We start from the raw sequence: 26,223 nt of genomic DNA on the forward strand, positions 1-26,223 counted from the left end.
GTTGGACCATAAGATATCAGAGCAGAATTAGGCCATTTGGCCCATCGAGTCTGTTCCACCATAGTTGCCACCCCTGGTATGCTGTGATCTTCAGCTGCATCCATTCCTCCTTGTTTAAGAAATAAGACCATCAGACATGGGACCCATTGAGTCTGTTCCACCGTTCCATCAAGACTGATTTATTATCCCTCTGAGCCCCATTCCCCTGCCTTTTCTCCATGATCTTTGAAGCCTGACTAATCAAGAAGCTATCTTCAAATCTCCAGTGAGTAAAAGCACAGAGCTGTCAAACACTCCTGACATATTAACCCTTTCATTCCTGAGATCATTCTCACGAACGTTCTCTGGACCTTTTCTAATACCAGCAAATTTGCTCCGAAGAAAGATCAACTTTATTGCCACACGTACTTCTAAACTTACAGTGAAATGTGGCGCTGGTGTCAACAACCAACACAGTCAGAGAATGTGCTGGAGGCAGCTCACAAGTGTCCGGCACTAACATAGCTTGCCCACAACCTGTATGTCTTTGGGATGTGGAAGGAAACCGGAGCACCTGGAGGAAACCCACACAGTCATGGGGACTAACCTTTTACAGAGAGTGGTGGGAATTGAACCCCGATGACTGGCATTGTAAAGCGTTATGCTAACCTGCTCGCTACCATGCCATCAACATTCTTAGACATGGGTCCCAAATATGGTCTGACCAACACCTTATAAAGCCTCATATGTGTGATGACTTCAAAGAACTAGAATGGAGAGGAATATGCTGTCATCAAACCTTTAAATAAACCATGTTACACACTTCATGAACAAATTTTAAGAACTTTACACAGAATACTATCAATGAACAAAGCATAACGTTATCGTTACAATGGATCTTGTAACTCCTCGTCGCTTTGGCGTCATCTTCTCCCAGCCAGACCTAAACACCGGCCCACTGCATATCATACGCATCACAAGGGTTATGAAGCAAGCAGGAACAGTTTGGCCATGAACCAATGGGGCACTAGATGGATGGATTGGGATTTGCAGAGGAGCGGGATAAGAGTCACAAACTCATGACGGTGTATTCTGTTGATTCTTGAGGCATGGCTAAAAGTAACAATAGGTAAAATGGTTTCAGTTGAGATGGTGCACACTTCTGGATCCTGATATTGAGCCATTGGCTCAGTCTGTCCATGCATCACACTTGGCTTGAGAATGAGATGTGATGAGACCAGAGCGTTTGGAGACCTCCAGAGGCATCTACTCCAGATAGATGTCTTCTGTTGGACAAGTGTACTCAATGTATTCCTTGTAGAACATCTGGAAGGCCCTCCTACAAATCAAACAGAAACACAAAGCTTTTACTCTCAGGATCAAAAGAACCAGACATTCTGCAGATGATGGTAATCCAGAGCAACACACAAAACACTGGAGGAACTCAGCAGGCCAGGCAGTGTCTATGGAGGAGTATAAACAGTTGATGTTTCAGGCTGAGAAATTTCTTCTGGGAGGCTATGCAGACAGAACAGGAGGTTAATTTGACTTCCCATTCTGACATGTTGGTTCATGGCCTCCTCTACTGCCATGATGAGGTCACTCTCAGGGTGGAGGAGAAACGCCTCATGTTCCAACCTGATGGCATGAACATTGATTTCTCTGACCTCATAATTTCTTCTCCTCCTCCTCTTTTTGTCAATTCCCTATTCCGGCTAACTTCTCACTGCTTCTCTTTACTTACATGCCTATCACCTCCCTCTAGTGCCCCTCCTCCACATCCCTTTCTCTCATGGTCCAATGTCCTAACCTATCAGATTCCATCTTCTTCAGCCCTTTACCTATCCAAACTATCAGCTCCCAGCTTCTTACTTCATCCCCTCTCCCCCACCAACCCTCCCTCTCACCTGGAGTCACCTATTTCCTGCCAGCTTGTACTCCTTCTCCTCCACCCACCTTCTTGTTCTGGTGCCTTCCTTTCCAGTCCTGATGAAGGGTCTCAGCTGGAAACATCAACTGTTTATTCATTTCCACAGATGCTGACTGACCTGCTGAGTTCTGCCAGCATTTTATGTGTTGCATTGTCAAGATCCAACCTTGTTCACCAACTTAAATCAAGAACCTTGTAGGATAAGATGGAAAGATTTGTAGACTGGAGTTATAAGGCTCAAACTTCAAAGTAAATTTATTATCAAAGTACATATGTGTCACCATATACAATGCTGAGAATCATTTTCTTGCAGGCATTTACAGTAAGTAAAAAGAAACACAATTGAATCAATAACACACAGCAAAAATGAACAACCAATGCAAAAGTAAACAAATTGTACAGATACAAAAAAGTAAAATAATAAACAAACAAACATGAGTTGTAGAATCCTTGGAAGTGAGTCCATAGGTTACGGAATCAGTTCAGATTTGGAAAGAGTGAAGTTATCCACACTGGTTCATGCTATTATGATTCTTAACAACCACAACAGAATCAATGAAAGACCATACCAACTTGGGCGTTCAACTAGTGTGCAAAAGACAACATAATGTGCAAATAAAAAAAGAAAGAAATAATAGTAAAAAAATTTACAATAAATATTGAGAACGTGAGATGAAGAGTCCTTGCTGCTGGGGTGCATGGGGTGTCAGCGAGGGGTAATACCTCTGATGGGGTGGGCACATCGAGCTTCCTTGGAAGTAGCTCACCCACCATTCACCCCACTGGCACTCAGCTCTCACCTGTGGCTCAAAGCAGCTGTTTGCTAGCGATAGCGGCCCAACCCTGGTAAACAGCTTTGGCGAGTGGGCTAAACCAGGTGAGTGCTACCGATGGGAACTACACCCTCAGTGATTTGGGGCTTGCTAACCCAAGTTGGCGAAGACTGGACCTGGCAGACTGTGCGGAGTTAACCACTAGCTTGGATGAATGGGCAGAGAGGTGGACCCAGCAAAGTGTTGTGGAGCATTTAGAGCATGATGAGGCACCAAGGACATCATAGCCATCCACTACATCTGACTTCATCTTCAGCTGTCTTGACCCTGTCTTGCCATTGGATACAGATGGTCTCAGATGAGTGAAAGAGATCAATGCTGTGCAACTTTTCCTCACTCTTTCTGCACGTCACTCTTGTCATCCAACCTTCCCATCCCAAACTAACTCAAGTCCTGTGGCAACAGGCTGGCAATGAAGCTGCAGATGTGGGTATGCTGACAGTTGGAGCTGCAAACTTGCACAACGGTGGCTCAGGCTATGGGGTCATTTTCCACTGACATGGAGCAGCAGTGGCTGAGTGACTAAGCAGCCCTTTACACAAATGTACTGCTTACCTCCATGGTATGAGGAAAGTGTCCTTCCCTGGCCAGTTTACCACAGTTGACAGGGACCCTATCACAGCATTTGAAATACATCAAAGAAAAAACTAAAGACTATTCCTCCCACACTTGGTGCATGGATTATGCACATACTGTTGGATAGGGTCAATGCTCACAGACCTCTGAGGAGAACTACTTCAACAGGGAGAGATATAACATTGATATTGCAGCCCTGAGTGAGACCTAGCTTGTAGGAGAGGGGAACTTCATGAAACACTTTCTTTTGGAGTGGAAGACTGACATAAGGCTGGGGTTGGATTTGGAGTGAAGACTGATATCACTGTCAAGCTTGATGGACTCCAAAGGGTGTGAATGACCAAGCTCATGACCATGAAACTCTCCCTGTCACTTAGTAGGAAGCGCGTCTCCATCATCAGCACTTATGCCTCAACCATTTCTAACCCAGATGACGTCGAGGACAAGTTCTATGAAGAACTGCGCTCAGTTATTGACACTGTTTCCAAAATGGACAAATTTATCATCCTTTGCGATTTCAACACAAGAGTAAGCTCTGACAACACCTCAAGAGCCGGGGGTCATTGGGAAATACAGCATTGACCGCTGCAATAGAAATGGTCTTCTAACTACTCCAGCCCTGCACTGAACGAAACTTGTTGATCACCAGCACCATCTTCCCTTCCCAGCCATAACAGAACCTTGTGGATGAACCCCCACTCTAAGACCTGGCTAAGTCATCATCAGGAAGCCAGACAGTCAGAGTGTAAGGGTGACAAAGTCTATGTTCAGTGCCAGAGTTACCACTATCTCACTGTTTCAAAACTGAACGTCCACATCCAGCCCAAGAGATGCCGGCAAGGAAAGAAAGCCCCAAGGGCTCCAAGCTGAAAAGCAGCAACATAATGCAGTCCTTTGTTGACACTCTGGAAAGCCGCTTGAACTTGACCCCTCTGGACAATCAGAACGTGGAAACTGCTTGGTCAACCCTTCAGGAGGTGATCGACAACACTACTGTGGAGGTTCAGCGGCCTGCAACCAGAAAACACATAGACTGGCTTGATGAAAGCCGTGTCAACACCAAATAACTGCTAATGAGAAACATCATCTCCACAAAGCTTTCAGCAGCAACCCTAAGTCCATCTCAAAGAAGGATGCCTTCAATGACATATAAAGGACTGTACAACACAAACTGCGGCAGACACAGGATTTCTGTCTGAACAATAAAGCTGATGAGATTCAGCAATATACAGATAAATAATACTTTTACTCTGCACTAAAAGAAGCCTATAACTCCACATCATCAGGATCATCCCCTCTCCTTAGCACTCATGGGAACACATTAATCATGGACAAGGAGAAAATTCTTCATAAGTGGTCTGAGCACTTTAACAGTGTTCTGAATTGTCCTTCAATCGTAAATGACAAAGCCATCGATCACCTGCTCCAAGTACCTGTCAATGAAGCACTGGATGTTCCACCGACCTACCCAAGACTCAGAAAGTGATACACCAACTCTCTCATGGCAAAATGCCCGGGTCGGATGCAATACCAGTTGAGACCTACAAGGAAGGTGGTACAGTGCTAACAGAAAAGCTCCATGTGGCAGCAAGAGACAATTCCACAGAAATTTAAAGATGTAGCCATCATCCACTTGGATAAAAGGGAGCCACAGCCCTGCAACAATTATCAGGGAATATCCTTGATGTCTATTGCAGGTCAGATCTGCGCCAGGCTTCTTCTCAACCGTCTCACTTAACACCTTGACCAGAGAGCCAGTGTGGATTCCAGAAAATGTGTGGGATTATCAACATGGTGTTTGCTGCAAGAGAAAAGTCAGAAGCAAAATGCTGATCTGTTCTCCTGCTCTGTTGATCTGACTAAGGCCTTTGATACTGTTAGCAGAGAGGCTCTGTGGAAGATCATGGCAAAGTATGGATGCCTGAGGAAGATCATCACCTTAATGCAACAATTCCATGATGGCATGCAAGCTAGAGATCAGGACAATAGTGAGACATCCCTTCACTGTCTCAGTCAGGGTCGAGCAGGGCTGCGTTTTCGCACCAATGCTATACAGTCTGGAGATTTCTGCAACATTGACCAATGCCTTCAGAGACGGCAACATAGGCGTCAGCATCAGATTCTGCACTGATGGGGAACTGCTCAGCCTCAGGAGGCTCCAAGCAAAAACTAAGTCTATGACAGACATCATTAGAGACTTCCTTTTTGTTGATGACTGTGTCCTCAATGCAGGTTCAAAAGGTGATAAGCAGCACTGTGTCAACAAGTTTTCTGATGCAGGTACCAACTTTGGGCTTACCATCAACACCAAGAAGACTGAAGTAATGAATCAGCAAGTTCCAGGGAAATCAGACATTGCGCCAAACATCACAGTCAACTGTCAAAGACTCAACCCAGTCAACAGGTTCAGGTATCTTGACAGCACACTGTCCCAGAACATCGACACTAATGATGAAGTAAGCCCTAGGATTGCCCAAGAAAGTGTAGCCTTTGGCAGACTTTATACCAACATCTGGAATGAAGAGGCATGAGTCTGCAGATGCTGAACGTGTATAGGGCCACAGTATTTCCTCCTCTGCTTTACGCCTGCGAACATGGCACTGTACCATCGGCATGCCAAGTAACTGAACCATTTTCAGACAGCTGGCCTCAGAAAGCTCCTCAACATTAAGTGGCAAGACAGAATCCCTGATGCTTACCAAGTTGGGCCTGACACGTATCTACACCATCTTGATGTAGTCTCAGTTATGCAGGCCACATAGTTCATATGTCAAATCAGCCTAACAGACTGCTTTACAGCAAACTACAGAAAAAAAAAATCTTCCTGTTTGAGCCAAAGGAACCACTATAAAAACACCTGAAAACTTCACTGAAAGCTTTTGGCATCAACCCAGACACCTGGGAACATATCACACAGGATTGCGTTGAGTGGTGCCCCCCCCCCCCCCCCCCCCCATAAGGGTGCAGTGACACACCGAGGCAGAATGGCCAAATACAACAGAGAGATGTAGGCTGGCCAGGAAAGCCCAAACCAATGGCCCCCAACCCAACGTGGCTGCCATCTTTTGCCCACACTGTCAAAAAACTTTTCAAGTGTGGATTGGCCTTTCCAGCCAACTATGTACCCACAGACCAGTCCAGCCTCTACAAATTCAAAGGTTTCAAAGGTACATTTAATCTCAAATAAATGTATACGATATACATCCTGAAATGCTTTTTCTTCACATTTGACTAGAGGTGACTAGAGTGGTTCTCATCGTTGTATGATGGATCAATGAACAACATGTTGGGGTATTTATGTATTTAAACACAGTTTATTCCATATCCATACTTCAACCTCTAACTTTATTTTTAAATAATTTGTTTCCTTCATAATTGTTAATTTTGCTTTTTTTCTTGCATGTCCCACCAACACACCACAGCAAATCCCAAGCAACACACCCAAAATGCTGGAGGAACTCAGCAGGTCAGGCAACATCTATGGAAATGAGTGAACTGTCACTGTTTTGGGTCGAGACCCTTCCGCAGGAATGGAAAGGGATGGGGGAGAAGTCAGAATAAGAAGGAGGGTGGAGGGGAGGAAGAAGTACAAGGTGGCAGGTGATGGGTGGAACCGGGAGAGTGGGAGGGATTGATGTGAAGAGCTGGGCAGTTGATTGTTGAAAGAGATAACAGGGTGGATAAGGGGAATCTGATAGGAGAGGACTGAAGACCTTCTCCCCTTCCTTTCCAGTCCTGATGAAGGCTCTTGGACTGAAACATCGACTGTTTACTCTTTTCCATAGATGCTGCTTGACCTGCTGAGTTCCTCCAGCATCTTGTGTGCAATACTTTGGATTCCCAGCATATTGAACCAGGACCTTTGATCCTTATTGGGATGAAACACTTATTCAAAACCAGCAAAGTCTGTGTCATTGTATCATAGAAACTTGACAGGCAGGAACATAGTTCCGTATTATGTTGCCCTGAAAGGTTTCAGATGCAAATTGCCATGGAGTGAGAAAAGGAGAGAGGTAAGGAAGGGATGATTATAACTGGAGTAGTAACTCAGACAGAACCAATTCAGATGCATCATAGAAAACATTTTATCTGGATGTTCCACAGATTGGTATGGTTCATGGTTCATATGTCAAACCACTGGCTGCCTAAGAGACGGCTTTACGGCAAACTACAGAAAAAAATGTTCCTGTGGAAGCCAAAGGAAACACTATAGAGGCACCCTGATCTCCTGGGATCTTCATACAAAACTATCTCTAGAGTTTACAGAGAATGGTGCAAAAAAGAAAAACAAATCCAGTGAGTGGATGAAAACACTTTGTTGATGAGGGAGGTCAGCGGAGAATGGCCAGGCTAGTTCAAGCTGACAGGAAGGCAACTGTATCTCAAATAACCACATGTTACAACAGCGGTGTGCAGAAGAGCATCTGTGAATGCTCAGCACATCGAACCTTGAAGTAGATGGGCTTCAGCAGCAGAAGATTTCACTCCTGTTCCGAATAAACTGGCCACTGAATGCAGATTTCAAGAGAGTCCAACTTGATTGAATATATGTTGTTTGTAGAGTCGTGGAGCATTACAGCATCTCATCGATGCCAAACTCTTATTCTGCCTGTTCCCATCGACTTGCACCTGGACCACATCCCTCCACACTCCTCCCATCCATGTACTTACCAAACTTCCCTTAAATATCGCAATCAAACCCACATCCACCACCTCTGCCAGCAGCTCGTGTCACACTCACACCAACCTCTGAGTGAAGAATTTCCCCCTCACATTCCCCTTAAATATTTCACCTTTAACCTATGACCTCTAGTTCTATTCTCACCCAAGCTCAGTGGAAAAAGCCTGCTTGCATTTATGTCCCTCATAATTGTTTATAATCCTGTGGAACTTATCAGTCCAAGCCTCAGTCATGCTGGATCTAAACAAGGACATTTTACATTGTCTGAAGAACTGCAAATGGAATTGAATATCAGGAATTAAAATCCCCCAGTTTTGGATGTTTCAGGTCACATTACTTTTCTCAGAGAAGCTGACAATTTCTGCACAGTATCACTGTCTCTTCATTTTGTTTTTAATCACATGGTGAGAAGTTTATTTTGTATAAACTAACCTATCATCAAGATCATTATTTTGTACTCCTCTATTAAATCTCCCTTCATTGTCCAAAATAAAGTGCTAAACTATTCAACCTTTCAGGTAACTCAGGTAATCAAGTCCTGGCAACATCTGTGTAAATTTCACTTTCCTTTTACATTTTTTTACTTTGCTTATGTTTTTACTTGAGATTCAAGCTCATTTAGTATCATTTCCAGTAAATAAGTGTAAAGGAGAATGAAATAATTGTTACTCCAGATCCAATGTAGCACAAAAAAACTAAGATAGAGAACACAATAATAATAAAAAATACAATAACTATAAATATATGATAGCTTATATACATAGATTGATTGTATGTCCATAATGTGACACTAGGCACAGGAGTGTCAACACAAGGTGACTGACAGGAAATGATGAAGTAGTGGTGTTTGGGGGTGTGGAGGGGCGGGTTAGTGGGTGGAGGTGTTGATCAGCCTTACTGATTGGGGAAAGTAACTGTTTTGAGTCTGGTGGTCCTGGGGTGAATGCTACATAGCCATTACCTTTTGGCATTTCTGACTACACTGCTGAACTGACACCTCTGACTTCAGGCACCAGAGAAAACAATGCCTTACCCCACTGACTCTGCAATCGGCTTTGTTGAATCCTCGGAGACAAAAACGTGGCAAGCAAATCGGTGATCTGAAGGATGTTTGGTGATAAACCCAAAATATCTGAAAGGAGAGAGAGAGAGAAAAACAAGGGAAGATGAGGAGAATTTTCAGGGACAGTGGCTATTTGACATGCTGGCTGGTAGACAATGCGGCACATTTCTGGAGTTAGACACACAAAATGCTGGAGCAACTCAGTAACCAAGGCAGCATCTATGGAGGGGGATAAACAGTCAATGTTTCAGGCCCTGATAATTCCTGCCCCAATGGTAATTTCTCCTCTTTGCCTCTCCTCCTTAATTTCCATTCCCCATTCTGTTCCTCTCTTACCCATCACCTCCCTCTGGTGTCCCTCCTCATTCTTTTCCTCCTACAGTCCACTCTCCTCTCCTGTCAGATTCATTCATCTGCAGTCCTTTACCCTCCCACCTTCTTACTGCATGCCCCCTACCCCACCCACTCACCTTCCTCCTCACCTGGCCTCACCTATCACCTGCTGGCTTGAGTTCCTCTCCCTCCACTTCCCCCCCACCCACCTTCCTATTCTAGCTTCCTCCCCCTTCCATTCCAATCCCGATGAAGGGCCTTGGCCTAAAATGTCAACTCTTTGTTCATGTCCATAGATACTGCCTGACCTGTTGAGTTCCTCCAGCATTTTGTGTGTGTTGCTCTGGATTCCAGCATCTTCAGAGTCTCGTCTTTATGATTTGCCATGAAAGTGGTTTCCTGGATGTCCTTATTTGGCTATAGATATCTCTCACATACAGAACAGATATTGTTCTGGAACTGTCCCAGTGAAGATTAAGTTAGTATGGCTTGTGGATTTGGGTCCTGTAGGCATTTGGGTAAAGAAATGCTCTTTTGAAATTCACAATATGTCTCTCTGCAAGTATGTCTGGATTGCCAGCAATTTTACTGATGCCTCCTACATGACTCCGATAGACAGAATGAGTGTCTGGAACTAACACATCATGTCTGGTATCATCCAGTGACCATGTGTGTTCCTCTCTGTTAAACAGGCAGGCTCTCCCAAGGACCATCCACCTACCTTCCCCCTCACTGGACTCACCTATCACCTGCCGGCTTGTATTCCTCTCCCTCCTCGCACCTTCTTATTCTGGCTTCTTTCCCCTTCCCACCCACTCCTGACTACAACCCATTCCGACTGCTTTGTCTCAGCAGCAGTAAGCGTCTCCTGACCATGTGTTTATCCAATAACTTCTGAGGAGCTCCCACTACCCTTTCAGAAAGAGCATTTATTTATTTATGGATTTAATCATTTGCCCCAGCAACCCCCAACAGAGCCGATCATGGGACAACTTACAATGACTAGTTAATCTCCCTGATACGTCTTTGGACTGTGGGAGGAAACAGGAACACCCGAGGAAAACCCATGCATTCTATGGGAAGGACCTACAGAGAACAGCACCGGAATTGAACTCTGAACTCCAGAACACCATGAGCTGTAAAAGCATCAAGGTAACTGTTAAGCTTCCGTGGTGCCCACAAAATTTAGATCACTAAAACTTGCTGGTTGGCATGGAAGATGGATCGAAGAGTCTGCTTCTGTGCTGAAGTGTTCTATGACTCTATGAGAAAGGATGCTCTCCAAGTGACATAACATGCTCACTGGCCTTTGAGAACCCATGGCCCATGGGTTTTCAGGAAGGAGGAGAAACATGGGCTCTATCCAGGTGGAGGGTGGATGAAACGCCTTGGTTTCTTCACCTGAAGCATAAGGAAACCCAGCAGAAAGAACAGACGGTGCACACTACTTCCCACGCCCCCTGCTCACCTCTTCTGATTTCACCAACCACTCCTTGGCCCACGGAACTAGATAAGCCGTCCTTCGCGAGGAACAAAGATGGACAATGAGGTGGAGGAGGTGGAGGAGAAGAATGACAAGGTGGAGGAGGAAAAGGGGAAAAGAAAAGCAGGAAAGGAGGGAGGAGGCAGGCAGGAGCCAAGCTGGGGAGGCAGGGATTGAGGAAGGAAAGGGCAAAAGAAAAAGGGCAAGGCAGAAAGGAAAAGGAGGGTAGCCAAAGGAGGGAGGCAAGAGGCCTGAGCCATTATGTATGTATTAGTTAGGGTCATGTGGGTGTGAATTCTCAAATATCTCAATTCTGATCAGGTTGGGTGGGTCCCCTCAGGATGGCTGGGGTTAGTATTACTTCACCTTAGATCTATGTTTGATGGTTTATCCTTCTTCAGATGATTTGAGATGGTCATCTGAAAACTTGTTGGACACGCACCCTGGATCTTGATGACCATAGTGCTTTGGCTTCGGATTGGCTGTGGTTGGGGTAGGGATGGGAGTGGATTGCCTGTGGTCAGACTGCACTCTGATAGGTCGCTCTAGAATGACGGATGGATTAAAGAACCTTGGTAAGGCACAGTAGTGTAGTGATTAACACAACGCTTTACAGCACTAGCAATCAGGGTTCAATTACCTTCACTGTCTGTAATGAGCTTGTATGTTCCCCCGTGACAACATGGGTTTTCTCTGGCTGTTCTGGTTTCCTTCCACATTCCAAAGATGTCCTCGTGTACAGGCTACAGGTACTGAGTTGTGAGTGTGCTATGTTAGTGCCAGAAGCATGGCTGACCCCAGCACAGTCCTCAGACTGCCTTGGATGTTGATGCAAACAAAAATTTAACTGGAAGTTTTGATGAACATGTGACAAATACATTTATCTCCTTAAATCTCACTTACTTGGTGTTCTTTGGATGATATCCACAGAATGAAACGTTCTTCAACTGGAAGAAGTGACTGCATTTACTGCCCTGCCGCAAGATAACAGAGAAGAAGAATTAATGCTCAGTAAAGGCAGCCCGGTGGCAGAGTGGGGAGAGCAGCCAGAGACCCAGGCTCAATCCTGACCCCAGGCACTGTACCGGTGCGTTCTGTATAATCACTCTCTGTGGATTTAATCTGGGGCCTTTCTCACATCCCTAAGGCTGGTTGAACAGTCAGCGTACATTATCGCTAGAGTGCGAGTGAGTGTCAGAGAACCGGATGCAGTCACTATGCCTAGAAGGCATTTCAACAGGCAAGGCAGAGGTGGTTATGGTCCTAATGTGAGCAGGACAATTTAGTGCAGAAGGGAAAAAGGGTCAGCATGGATTTGATGGTTTAAACGGCTGTTCCGATGCGATATAACTCTAATCTAAAGATCTAAGTGAGGGAGTTGTTGAAAATCCAGCATAGGATTGCTACTTGAGATAGCATAGTCTAAACAGGCTAAATGTGGTTGAGAGGAATCTCAATTCTAGATTGGGGGTCATGTCACAACCCACATTGATTAGGAGCTTAAGGTAAAGGAACCCTGAGGAGACGGTTATTGTAAAATGATAGAATTCAACCCTATTGTTTCGGAAGGAGAAGCTAAAATCAGATGCATCAGCACTACAGTGGAGTAAAGGCAGTGACAGAGGCATGAGAGAGGAACTGGCCAATATTGATCAGAAGAGGACACTAGCAGGGAAGATGGCAAAACAGCAACAGCTGGTGTTTCTGGAGGAAATTTGGAAGGCACAAGAAAGATATATCCTAAAGATAGAGGGAGGATGAGGTGACCATGGCTGACAAGGGAAGTCAAAGACAGCATAAAAGCTAAAGAGAGGGCATGTAATAGAGTAAATATTAGTGGGAAGGTAGAGGATTGGGAAGCTTTTAAAAGCCAACAAAAAAGCCATAAAGGGAGAACAGATGAAATACGAAGGTAAGCTAGCTAAGGAGGATACAAAATGTTTTTTTTTCAATATATAAAGAGTAAACAAGAGATGAAAGTGGACACCAGACTGCTGGAAAATGACACTGGAGAGGTAGTACTGGGAAACAAAGAAATGGCAGATGAATTTAATAAGTACTCTGCATCAATCTTCACTGTGGAAGACACTAGCAGAATTCCAGAAATGCATGAGTGTCATGGGGCAGGAGTGAGTGTTGCTGTTATTATTACTCAGAAGAAAGTGGTTAGGAAGTTGAAAAGCCTGAAGGTAGACAGCTGGACTACACCCCAGGGTTCTGAACGAGGTAGCTGAAAGATTGTGGAGGCATTAGTAATGATCTTTCAAGAATCACTAGATTTTGGAAAGGTTTCTGAGGACAGGAAAACTGCAAATGTAACTGCATTACTCATCTTAACTATTTAATATACATATATATATACTTAATGTAATTCAGTTTTATCATGTATCACATTGTACTGCTGCTGCAAAGTTAACAAATTTCATGACATATGCCAGTGATATTAAATCTGATTCTGATTCTGATTGGGGGAATAGGCAAAGAAATGGCAGGTGGAATATAGTGTAGGGAAGTACATGATCATGCATTTTGGCGTACCATATTTTCTAAATGGGGAGAAAATTCAAAAATCAGAGGTGCAAAGGGACTTGGGAGTTTGTGTGATGGATTCCTAAAAGGTTAACTTGCAGGTTGAGTCAGTGGTAAGGAAGGCAAATACAGAGTTAATATTTATTTCAAGAGGACTAAATATAAAAGCAAAGATGTAATACTAAGGCTTTATAAGGCACTGATCAGACCGTATTTAGAGTATGGTCTGCAGTTTTGGGCTGCTTTTCTGAAAAAAAAAGATGTGCTGATTATAGAGAGGGTCCAGAGGAGGTTCACGAGAAAGATCCCAGAAGTGAAGAGCCAGGTTAGTGTATGAGGAGCGTTTGATGGCTCTGCACCTCCACTCACTGGAGTTTAGAAGAATGCAGGGTGGGGGTGGGGGGGGAAATCTCATTGAAACCTGTTGAATACTAAAAGTCCTAGGTACAGGTGGAGAGGATGTTTCCTATAATGGGGTCGAGGACCAGAGAGCACAGTATCAGAATTGAGGGACATCCATTTAGAATGGAGTTGAGGAAAAAGTTCCTTACACAGAGCATGAGTGAATCTATGAAATCCATTGCCACTGACAGCTGGGAGGCCAAGTCTTTGGGTATATACAAGTTGGAGGATATAAATAAATATATATACACACACGGTACTGGGCTGAAGTCTTAGGCACATATATATATATAGCCAGGGTGCCTAAGGCTTTTGCACAGTACAGGAGTCATTTTATGCATTGCACTGCACTAATGCTGCAAAAAAAAAAAATTTCGTGGCATGTGAGTGATGATAATTCTGATACGAGTCTCTATTGTGGGCTGAGAGTGGGAAGGGAGCAGGGAGCGGGGAGTCATGGTTGGTGAAAAAGGGAGAGGAGAGGGAGCAGGAAGCACCAGAGAGGCATTCTGTAATGATCAGTAAACCAATTGTTTGGAATCAAATGACCTTGGCTGGTGTCTCATGGCTGGCTGTGTCTGCACCCATGCCAATCCCTGTCCCTCTCTGCCACCGGACCCACGTCCCTCATGTGCAAAAGTTTTTGGCACCTAGGTATATGCATATATGTGCCTGAGATTCTTGCACAGTATATATCACCAGTACCACAGCAGAAAATTTTGCCCCCCCCCCCCATGGTCTTCCAGAGCGTCCGATAAGAGGGCCTCACCCTCAGGCACACCGGGAAACTTGGGTGTCCCCATCACTCTCGCTACTTCCCTGGGCTGTACTACCATTGGCTTTGACTGGGTGGATCACACACTCTCTCATCTAAATTCAGTATCTGGCCTAACGTAGCCATGCACATCCTCAAAAGCAGCTCAAAACACCGGGTGCACGGACATCATCCCCAGAAACCTCTCTCCAGCCTTCTCCTTGCAGGCCCCCATGAGCCTCCTCACAAGAGGGGTGTTAGTCCCCACCAGAACTGAAACACCGCCCATCTCAACAGGGTCCAGATAGACCTGCAACTAATGTATCAAGGACCTCAGACACTCCCACATCAGCCTCCGAGCACTCCAACTTCACTGACAAATAACTGTCGTGTGGATAATCACCAGCACTGATACCCCAGATCTCCAGTGCCCCGAATGGGGTCAAGGGTAAATGCTTCAGATACCAGTTGTAAAGTGAACAGCACAATAATGTGACCTGCCACCCAGTGTCAAGTATGGCTTTAGCATAAATACCCCCTATCCATAGCGACACACTGGACCATGGTCCCAGTAAGCCTTCGGGGGTTCCTTGACATCTCCTCTGTACCTGCTCCCCAGCACCTTAAACCTGTGTCCTCTTGTGGCAACCGTTTCAGCCCTGGGAAAAAGCTTCTAACTATCCTCATGATCAATGCCTCTCATCATCTTGTTCACCTCTATCAGGTCACCTCTCATCCTCCTTTGCTCCAAGGAGAAAAGGCTGAGTTCACCTCGTAACATCCTTGTAAATCTCCTCTGCACCCTTTCAATGGGTTCCACATCCTTCCTGTAGTGAGGCGACCAGAACTGAGCACAGTACTCCAAGTAGGACCTGACCAGGGTCCTATATAGCTGCAACATTACCTCTCGGCTCCTAAATTCAATTCCACAATTAACGCATTTAATCGCATATTGTGTACTGTTTGTTATTTTGTGGTACTAATTTATAACTGGGGACACATTGCGTAGCATCCACCCAAACAAGATTTCTTAAGTTTGGCTGGGCCGGGGTGGGGGGGGGTGAGGCTATCATCCCCTATATTAAGCCACTAGCCAAAGCCAGAGTTATAGTTTTTGCTGTTATTCAGTGCATTTGATAATCATAAAGCAATGTATTATATTTGTAGAAATGTGACAGGCAGGACTTACCTTCTCATAGGCACCAAGTCCCTCGAGCTCCACGGCTATTTTAATACCCCGCATGCTAATCTCCAACACACAGCTTGAAGGAGGGTTGAACTGTACCGTCAACCTTCTTGTTGTTGCGATCTATCATGAGAAACACAAAGAAGTTGAGACATTGTGGTTAAAAGAGAAATTTCGCTCAACATCACCACATTTAGTCTGAGATTCACACAGAATTGAAAATGATCTGCATTGATATAGCATCTTTCATGTCTCTTTTAGGATGACACAATTTGTTTTACCTGCAATAATCACTTTGGAGGCACTCCATATATGCAAAGGAAGCTTACACAAAGAGAAAAATGATAACCAGCAAATAATCTGCTTTCCAGGCAGTACTGATTGAAGGGTAGACATTGCCAAAGCCAACAACTATCATCCTGGGCTCCACTATCTAAACATAGGTGGACTTTCCAGTTTGAATACAACCCCAAGAATGAAATCCTGATCCTGAGGATAAAAGGGTTAATGTGTGAGGACTGTTTGATGGCTCTGGGCCTGTAAATGCTGGAGTTTCGAAGAATGGTGGGGTGGGGGTGGGGGAATCTCATTGAAACCTACCAAATACTGAAAAGACCTGGGTAGAGCGGATTTGGAACGGGTATTTTCTATGGGGGTGGGGGGGGGGGTGGAGTCTAGGACCAGAGGGCACAGCCTCAGAACAGAAAGACGTCCCTTTAGGACGGAGGTGAGGAGGAATTTCTTTATCCAGAGGGTGGTGATTCTGTGGAATTCATTGCTACAGATAGCTGTGGAGGCCAAGTCATAGGGTATACTGAAATTGGAGGTTGATTGGTTCTTGATTAGTAAGGGCATCAAAGGTAGCAGGGAGAAGGTAGGAGAATGAGGTTGAGAGGGATAATATATCAGCCATGATGTAATGGTGGAGCAGACACAATGGGCCAGATACCCCAATTCTGCTCCTATGTCTTATGGTCTTAATTGAGGAACCAAAGGAAACTCCCCCACTTTGAGGTATTTCTCTGAACTTATGCACAAATCATTTTCTCAAAACCAGGAATAAAATCCACTCAAACTGGTTAGCATTGTTTTAATATGCAAATTGGGTATGCTCACTTCATCCATTGGGCAGAAGAGAGAAAAACTTGAATGCATGCACCAAGGCATGCTCAAGGACAGCTTCTACCATTAAATAGTATCCTAGTACTTTAAGTTGGACCTGTGCCCTCATAATCTACCTCATTATGATCTTGCACTTTATGGTTTTCCTGCACTTTCTCTGTAGTCGTTCCACTACATTCTGTATAGTTTTGCCTTGTTCTACCTCAATGCACTGTATAATGATCTGATCTGTACGAAGTATATAACTTTTTCACTGTATCTGAGTACATTTGACAATAATAAACCAATTCCAATTCTCAGACTTTTAGCAACCGCTGTCCTCTTTTCCACCATTCTTTCTTCTTCATCTTCCTAATTGATTCGCCCCCCATCGACCTGTACCTCTCCGCTTCCCCACCCATCACACACACACTCCTCCCACTAGTTCTCCTTCTCACCCCTCCCCTTTATTCTGTGAACCACCTATCTGTTCATCTGTTGTGTCACGTCGATTAAATAAAAGCACGCATGTGGGAGATGGTGAGACGGGGAGAGAGGGTGAGAGAGGGGAGAGAGGGGGAGGGGGAGAGAGGAAGAGGAGGAGGGGGAGAGGAAGAGAGAGAAAAACAGGTCAAAACGTAGTGCTGGTGTGGGTGTCATTGCTCTAAAAGAAATAGATCCATTCTTTACACTTCCTCCCCCTTTAGTTTAATGGAAATAAAACTGTTTATGTACAAAACATTCAATTTCCCTTTCATAGGAGTCTTTCATGCAGATTTTTGAACACTCAGGTGCACAGTTTAGAGGGAGCCACAACATAAAATCCACACATCAGCATTCTTTGTCATATGACAGTTGGTCTCATCTCACTGAGAACTCTGGAAACAGGGTTACCATGAGCTGGCCATCCTTGCATGGTGATTTCACAAACTTTTGACAATGTCGAGTTACTCCTTGTTTCCCTGTGCATTTCAGAATTTGTTACCGGTAACTGGTCCACCAATGCAGTGTGGAACACTTCTGATGGGTCATGGTATGAAGACTTTTCATACTATTGCTGTGTTGTTTAGTAACTTTGAACTCTACGTCATAAGGGCGGGCTCCCAGGAACAGTGCCCAATGTTGTAACTGGTAGCAGTCATCACTGAAATGCCCTTCCTGGGATTATAATGGATACAAGGGGCTGGTGATCTGTCACTAGTGTAAACTTTTGTTTGCAGAGGTAGTGGTGGAAGTTCGTTATTCCCCATACTAGACTAAAGGCCTCTCAGCCGATCTGTGCACAGTTATGTTCTGTGCTTTTCAGTGATCTTGAAGCAAACGCAATCGGGCGTTCAGATCCACTTTCATACTGTGTGACAAAACGGCTCCAATGCCATAAGGGGACGCATCACACACCAGTCTGACAGGCAAGGATGGTTCATGATGGAGGAGCAAGTCATCAGATGTTATTAGTCTCTTTGTTTCCCTGAATGCTTTTTCACACCCTTCTGACCATTCCCACTTTGCTCCTGTCTGTAACGGTCCGTTCAATGGGTGCAGCACTGTAGTAATGTTTGGGAGAAACCAGTGTAGTAGTCTACAAGGCCCAAATATGACCTGAGTTGTGACATATTTTCCGGTTTGGGTGCCTGTAAATCTGCTTCAGTCTTCTCCTGTGACTTATATAAACCATGCTTGTCAATGACACGTCCACATTATGAGATCTCATGTTTGAAAAACTCACATTTCTCTTTGCTCACATACCAAACTCACTCAGCCTGGTAAGTACTCCACCAAGGTTCTCGAGGTGCTTTTCATCATTTTTGCCAGTCACGATGATGGTGGCATTCTGTTCCTGGGATAACTTGGAGCTCTTGGTCCACTGCACTTTGCCAAATTGCTGGAGCTGATTGTACTGGAACGATCTCTTCTGAGTGTTAACTGCTCGATCTCCATTTGCAGATAGGCTTGTGGCAACTCAATCTTTGAAAACCTCTCCCTGCCTGCCAAAGATGCAAAAATGTCTTCTATTGTTGGCAGGGGATACGGCACTGTACACAGCACTGGGTTGATGCTCACCTTGAAATCCCCCCACATGCGAACAGCTACGGCCTTTCCATTCTTAATCACCAGGACAATAGACATGGCCCAATTGCTCCAATCAGCCTTGGAGAGAATTCCAGGCACCTCCAAGCTCTGCAGTTCAGCACCCAATTTAGGGCATAGTGTGTAAAGCACTAGACGCGCTTTATGGAATCTTGATGTTGCTGTTCCATCCAGTTCAATTCTGGCCATGCCTTTGAGTTTACCTTTTACCTTCTCAAACATCTTCTCATCAGCACTCAGCTGAGCCAGTCTCTGGTTAGTGCTACCATTTGGGCTGTCGTTGTCAGTTGATGGCACACTGAGAATTCTGATTGAGTGTCAGTCTAGTTGGATTTTTCTCAACCATTCACACCCAAAAAGTACTGTCCCTCCACCTTCCAATTTATAAAGCTCTAACTGTTGTGTTTGGCCCCCATATGTCACATTTTCTTTCAGTTTGCCTTAGAGAAGCACTTTATTGCCTGTGTAAGTCTTTGGCATCATTGAAGTCTCCTCTAATGATATTTCAGAAAACAGTCTGTTGTAGTCAGCCTCTGAAATTATAGACAAAGCTGACCCTGCAACCAGCTCCGTTTTCGGTTTTACACCAGACACATTATTGTGATCGAGATGATTTTGTGAGGTGCTGAGTTATACTATGCATTTCTAGGCATGGCAGTTCACCTTTGTCAGACTCCACGTTGTCTGATTCTGTTTTATATTTGGTAACTTTATGCAGGTGCTTAGTTCTGCATTTAAGACTTTTCACTCAGCTGCACATTTTGTCTGTCTTGCACATGCTCTCTATATGACCTTGAATGTGACACCCTCTGCAGCCTTTTACTTTGAGTGCTTTGACTATACATGCCACGTATAAGCCTGGACCTTAATGCATTAGGAAGTCCATTTCTAAAGTCACAGTACTGGGAACATTTGTGCAGTTCTGCAATGTTTTCAGAAATGCTTTCATCTTTTGACTGGTTCCTTTTGTAAAGTCTAAATCTCTCAGCTACTGTCAACAGTTTAGAGCTCAAGTGACTTTGTAAGATTGTAACATTTTCATTGGTCTTGCTTGCTGACTTTACAGGGGTTACTAGGTTGTATAAGAGACTGTACGTCCTCGCACCCATTAAGCTAAGAAGTGCAGGGGCTTTCTTTTGCTGCCCCACATCATTCGCGTTACAATACAGTTCAACCCCGTCGATATACCACTTACAGTCTTCATTAACACTATCAAATCTGTCAACTTGCACGACTCAAGCCATCGCCATGTTGTTTTCACTTTAAATTCAGTGCGTCTTTCGCTGTTACTATGCACGGTACACGTGCGTATATTAGCATCTGCAACAACTCTCTTGTGCTGCTTAAGTCTCACTATTTTGTCCCGTAACTGTCAGTGCAGTTGGTGATATTTCCTGAAATTCAGTTTCGTACTCATCACCAATTCATTGTGTCTATGCACAACTACGTAGCAACTAAATAAAAGCATGCACGCGGGAGATGGCTTTAACAGGTCAATTCACGTTGCAACAAGAGGGAGAACAATGTGCATGTGTAGACAACAGCCCATGCGCAGGCAACAGATCAATACATAGTGCTGGGTGGGGGTTCATCATTGCTCTAAAAGAAATTGTTCCATACATTACACCTATCATAGTCCGTTATTCATCATCTTTGTCAATTCCACCTATCAACTCCCAGCTTCTAACATTATTCCTGCTCTCATCTGCCCATCAACCACTGCCTCAATGGATCCACCTATCACCTGCCAGCTCTTTGTCTACCCCTTCCCCCATTCACCTCTATGCACAGCTTCTTCTCTACTCCATCACATTTTAGGGAATCTGCCTTCACTTGGAGGGTGGTGAGAATATGGAGTGAGCTCCCAGTGAAGATGGTCAAGCTTGGATGGCACGGTAGCATATTGGTTACAACACAGGCGACCCGGGTTCAATTCCTGCCCCTGCCTGTAAGGAGTTGTACACTCTCCCCTTGGCTGCATGAGTTTCCTCCGGGTTCCTCCTGCAGTCCAATTGGTCATTGTAAATTGTCCCATGACTAGGCTGGGATTGTTGGGTGGTGTGGCTCAAAGGGCTGGAAGGGCCTATTCTGCACTGTATCTCACTACATAAATAGCTTGGATTGGCACATTGACGTGAGGGATTTAGAAGGATATTGTCCAGATGTAGGTCGATGGGACTAGGCAGAAGATTGGGTCAGCATGGACTGGGTAAGCTAAAAGACCTTTCTCTATGCTATAGTACTCTATGACTATAAAATCATTTGTCAAAACTACATGGAAATGTTTGATTAATAGAGCAGGATACGGGGTCAGATTCTAAGTGAATTAGAAATATTTATATTCTAAATCCATTAAACATGTCTGTCAGTGTCCTTGCACACTTTTAATAGCTTCAAGGTCGCATAAGTTTTGCAGAACCTGCTTTGGTAATTAAATTTCACCCTGGGGACATGGATTATGGGTGGGGCCTGCAGCATCTTCATAAACTAGCACAAAATATCCTGGGAAATCAGTTTAACACTGAAAATAAGCGACACAGAAGATTCTGCGAAGGTTGGCATTATGTTAAGAGACTGAGCAAAATATATCAAAATAACTGAGCAAAAGCTTTAGCTGTTTACGCTGGAGTGTGTGCGCAACTGGTTGGCGTACATCTTAGATGAGATTGGTGCAGCCATTTTAAAGTCATCTGTCTGGTTGGAAAATAATCCCTGCAGGATGTAATTTAGTGGAACGTGCTGAGTTAGTGAACTGTGTCAAGAAGATTTGATTGTCTGGTATCTTCTACATCCCATGCAAGTTTGGGATGAACTTCCACTCATCTGCTTGCAAGAATACAATATTGCCAGAAATTCATCTTCACTCTATCTCAAAAAGAATCCCAACTAGAAAGGAAGGGGGCTGAAGCCAGAATATGTTGAGAGGAGGCAGAGGAGTACAAACTGGCAGGTGCTAGGTGAGACCAGGTGAGGGGGAAGGTGAGTGGGGGGGGGGGGGGAGGGCATTGAAGTGAGAAGCTGGGTGGTGATGCGTGGAAAAGGTAAAGGGCTAAAGAAGGAGGAATCTGAGAGGAGAGTGGACGATGGGAGAAAGGGAAGGAGGAGAACTAGAGGGAGGTGATAGGTAAGAAGAGTAGTGAGAGAGCAAACAGAGTGAGGAATGGCAAAAGAGAAGGGGGGGAAGTGATTACCAGAAGTTAGAGAATTTGATGGGTAAGTTGGAGGCTACCCAGATGGAATGTAAAGTGTTGCTCTGCCACCCTCATTTTGTTCAGCCTCATCGTAGGAGTAGAGGAGGTGATGGACCGACATGTTGGAAGTGGAATGGGAAATCAAACTGAAATGGGTACAATGATAACTCTGTTTTCAATGATGGTGACTGAAGATCAAACAGTAGCCTCGTGCCCTTTTGTGGAATAGTGTCAATGCTCTTAAACACATTCCCAAGAGTGTGCTACAGAATGGCATGCCCCAGAATCCATGAAACCTACATCCTACTGACACACAGGCTAACACAGTGACCACCGCCCAAGCAGTGGCCTGGATCCATTAGCGGGCGCCATGATGGAACAGCAGTTAGAACCAAGTTCTTACAGCTTGGGACATTGGAGGTCAGAGTTCAGTTCTGATTATCATCTGTAAGGTGTTTGGATGTTTCTCTCCATGAACACGTGGGTTTCCTCCAGGTGCTCTGGTTTTCTCCCACAGTCCAAATCCATATTGGTTAGCAGGTTACTTGGTCAACATGAATTGTCCTGTGATTAGGCTGGGGTTAAATAGGTGAATTGTTGGGCAGTGTGGCTCATTAGGCTAGCTGTTCCAAGCTTTATCTCCAAATAAAATGAAATTGTTAAAAAACTATTAAAATGGAAGACAGGCCTTCTACTGATTAGACTTCACCTTACCTTCTGCATGGCTGCACACAACACATCATTCCCTTTATGGTAGGGCACTTGCACCGAGCCCAGGAACTTTAGATGGAAGTTATCTACCCAGTCATTCTTTTCAGCTATAGCTGCTAAGAGACAGAAAATACAATTCAAATTAATAAATATGTTATTGACATAATGTTGCCTGTTTAAAAATAGCCTAGAGCTCAAGGCTTAGACTGCAAATGTGTCATTGTACTTTCATATGGAACAGTTCAGCACAGGAACAGGAACAGTCCCCTCAGCACGATGCTGTACTGAACTAATTCAGTTAATGATACCGAATTAATCCAATCTCTTCTGCCTACACATGGTCCATATCTCCCCTTTCTATAAATATCCATGTGTCTAAGAACTTCTTAAGCGTCTCCATCACATCTGTCTCCACCACTACCCTTGGCAGCACATTGCAGGTACCCAGCACTCTGTGTAAAAAAAACGCTCGTCCCTCATATCTCCTTTGAACTCAACCCCTCTCACATGAAATGCATTTCAAGTTTCAAGTTGAAGTTTATTGCCATTCAGCTGTACACATGTATAAAGAAAAATAAAACAATGTTCGTCTGGGACCAAGGTGCAAAACATAATACATATGGCCACACACAGCATATGCAGTCACAAAGTAATGTTAGCACATTTCCCTGAGTGACATGGCCTGAAGACTGACAAGTTGACAAAGTGCAAGGCGCATGTTAATGTCAGACAGTAGATTGTTATCGATCCTGGGATAAAATTACTGTCTGTCTGCTCCCTAAAGTTGGTTCCTTAAGGTTGTTATAGCCAGAGGTGGTAATCTGGATAAGCTCCCACTATTAAATGCTCCCAAAGGTGTGCATCTCAAATAGCCTCTGACAACCAAGTCCAGTTTAGCCACTAAGCCTGGTGGAACCATTTTTATTGACAGGTGAAGGGGCAAAGATGGGTTACTGGTGCCTTAAAACCAGCTGCTTCGGGCAGACGAAGTTCATCAGCCGTGGTTGACAAGTCAATTAGGAGAAGGAAAGCTCTTATCTCAAACCTCCGCTGCCTTGCAGGTGTACCCACTCATGAGAAAGGCTTCAGGAGGAAAATATCTGGAGCTGGAGTCCCTAAGGCAGTCCTACATTGAGTTCTACACTGACTGGCAACCCCTGCGATGCTGCTAGTACCAAATTGTATTGGTCTCTGTTGTTCCTTTGGGTTCATCAAATGCATGGAGAGGGGGAGTCTGCTGCATAAGCAACAGCTTACTCTCCATATTGTTCTGCCCAGACGTGCGTGTCTAGACAGCTAGGATAACAACATCCATGGTCAGCCCTGACCAATGGAGGCTTCACTCCCTCACTGTCTACTCCTATCTATTCCTATCATAATCTTATAAATGCTTGTCCAGCATCTCCTTATAGTTCCTGCCCTCTAAACCAGGCAGCACCCTGGTAAACCTCTCCTTCACCCTTTCCAAAGCTTCCACATTCTTCCCGTAAAGGGGAGACCAGGATTACAAGAAATAAAGCGAAGGGAAATATTGGGCACCGTGGTAGTGTGGTGGTTAGTGCAATGCTGGGGACATCAAAGATTAGAGATCCTGCATTCTTTGTAAGAAGTTTGTATGTCCTCCCTGTGGGATATATGGGTTTTCCCTCGGAGATCCAGTCCAAAGATGTACCAGTTGGTAGCTTAATTGGTCATTGTAAATTGTCCTGTGATTAGGCTAGTGTTAAATCAGTGGGTTGCTGGTGGCATGGCTCAAAGGGCTGTGCTGTATCTCTAACTAACTAAATAAATACATACATCTATACATACAATATTTTAATAATTGTAAATTCCTCTCTGTTTCCTCATGGGTCTAAGTACACAAGTGGACACCGGGGTGAGGGGTTAGGTACCTGCAAAATGCTCTGGTTCTGTGACCACTTCGAGTGCATAGTATGCTGGGAAAATTCCTCTGTCCCCTGTTCTCATGTTGTAAGCTTCATACCAGTAGTCATCAGCCTGTACCTCCACCAGCAAAGGGTCGTCCACCTCCAGTTCCAGCTCATCATCGTGACGTGGTATGAACCTAGGACAGGACATACAGGTCAATGTAAGGAACAGAAGATCTCACCTGGGTTCAAGGGTGCCTACTTGAACTATAGATTGCTGGAGTCTTCCATTACCTGCCATATATTGAAAGGACTACACAGAGTAGAAGATGTATCCAATAGTGGCAGAGTCTAGGATTAGAGAGCAAAGCCTCAAAGTAACAGGACATCTCTTTTATTAGTATGGAAATACCATCCCCATGAACAAAAAAGCCAACAAAAAGTACTGGACACAAGTCAGTCCATCACAGGCAAAGCTCTCCCCACAACTGGCACATCTTCAAGGAGTGCTGCCACAAGAAAGCAGCATCGATCGTGAAGGACCCATCCCCACACCATCCAGGCCATGCTCTCCTCCCACTACTTTCATCAGGAAGGAAGCACAGGAACCTTACTGTAGGTGCCACCTCCAGGTTCAGAGTATCACCCTTCAAACATCAGGCTCCTGAACTGGCATGAATAACTTCACTCACCTCAACAATGAACTGATTCAATAACCTACAGAGTCACTTTCAAGCACTCTACAACTCATGTTCTTAGCACTATCTTTCTATCTATCTATCTATCTATCTATCTATCTATCTATCTATCTATCTATCTATCTATTTATTTGATTTGCCTTCTTTTGGACATTGGATGTTTGCCAGTCTTTGTTATTTGTAGTGTAAAGGGGGTTTCTTTTTTTTTCTTTGTTACTGTTGGGAAAGGGTTTCCTTTTGTTAACTAGCAGGAATGCTAATTTACTGATAACGAGAATGGTATTCCTTTGTAAACCAAATGGGGATTAATGTTCTTTCTTCTGAGTCTGTAAGCTTTTGTTGACGGGCTTTTGGGCAGATCGGCGCGAGGGGGTCGAGAGAGAGGACGCAATGCTCTAAGCTGGGCGAGGATCGGACCCCAAAGGGGGGTCCGAGGCCGGGAGATTCTCCGAGGAGGGGGGGGATGAAGCTAGATGTGCTTGGTTGACCACTCGGAGGGTCCTGAGCTGTTTGGAGAGTTGAGGAGTTCGGAGGGGATCGAATGGTGGCCAGAAGACTTCAGTAATTGAGCTCCAACGGTTGTGCACGAAGTGGTTTGGACTTTGATAAGTTTGGCGCCTTTTCTTTAATTTTCACTTCATATATACTGTATCGTTATTAATCAGTTAGTTATAGTAACTTTTATAAATTGTACTCATTTAATCGCATATGGTGTACTGTCTGGTTTTGGGCGAGGCGGGGACATCACACAGCATCCACACCAGCTGATTACCCAGTTTGGCGGGGCCGAAGGCTGCCCCCCCTAGACGGAAACGAG

At 44.5% G+C, this 26,223-nt stretch overlaps 1 protein-coding gene across 2 annotated transcripts in view; it reads right to left on the minus strand.

Annotated features, from left to right (window-relative positions):
- Positions 1 to 764: 764 nt before the first annotated feature.
- The window catches only part of mapk8ip1b (mitogen-activated protein kinase 8 interacting protein 1b), a 151,326-nt gene continuing 125,867 nt past the window's right edge, over positions 765 to 26,223 (minus strand). The window contains exons 7-12 of one of the 2 annotated variants that reach the window (XM_059976147.1): positions 24,733 to 24,905; positions 22,844 to 22,956; positions 15,753 to 15,872; positions 11,782 to 11,852; positions 9,033 to 9,131; positions 765 to 1,318 (exon numbers count right to left, since the gene is read on the minus strand). In XM_059976147.1, coding sequence (XP_059832130.1) covers positions 1,246 to 1,318; positions 9,033 to 9,131; positions 11,782 to 11,852; positions 15,753 to 15,872; positions 22,844 to 22,956; positions 24,733 to 24,905 — 649 coding nt within the window. In that variant the 3' untranslated portion in view covers positions 765 to 1,245. The remainder of the gene's footprint in view (positions 1,319 to 9,032; positions 9,132 to 11,781; positions 11,853 to 15,752; positions 15,873 to 22,843; positions 22,957 to 24,732; positions 24,906 to 26,223) is intronic. The other variant, XM_059976148.1, reaches the window with a different exon arrangement.

The sequence above is a fragment of the Hypanus sabinus genome, chromosome 7, assembly GCF_030144855.1.
Source record: "Hypanus sabinus isolate sHypSab1 chromosome 7, sHypSab1.hap1, whole genome shotgun sequence".
NCBI classification, from domain to species: Eukaryota; Metazoa; Chordata; class Chondrichthyes; order Myliobatiformes; family Dasyatidae; genus Hypanus; species Hypanus sabinus.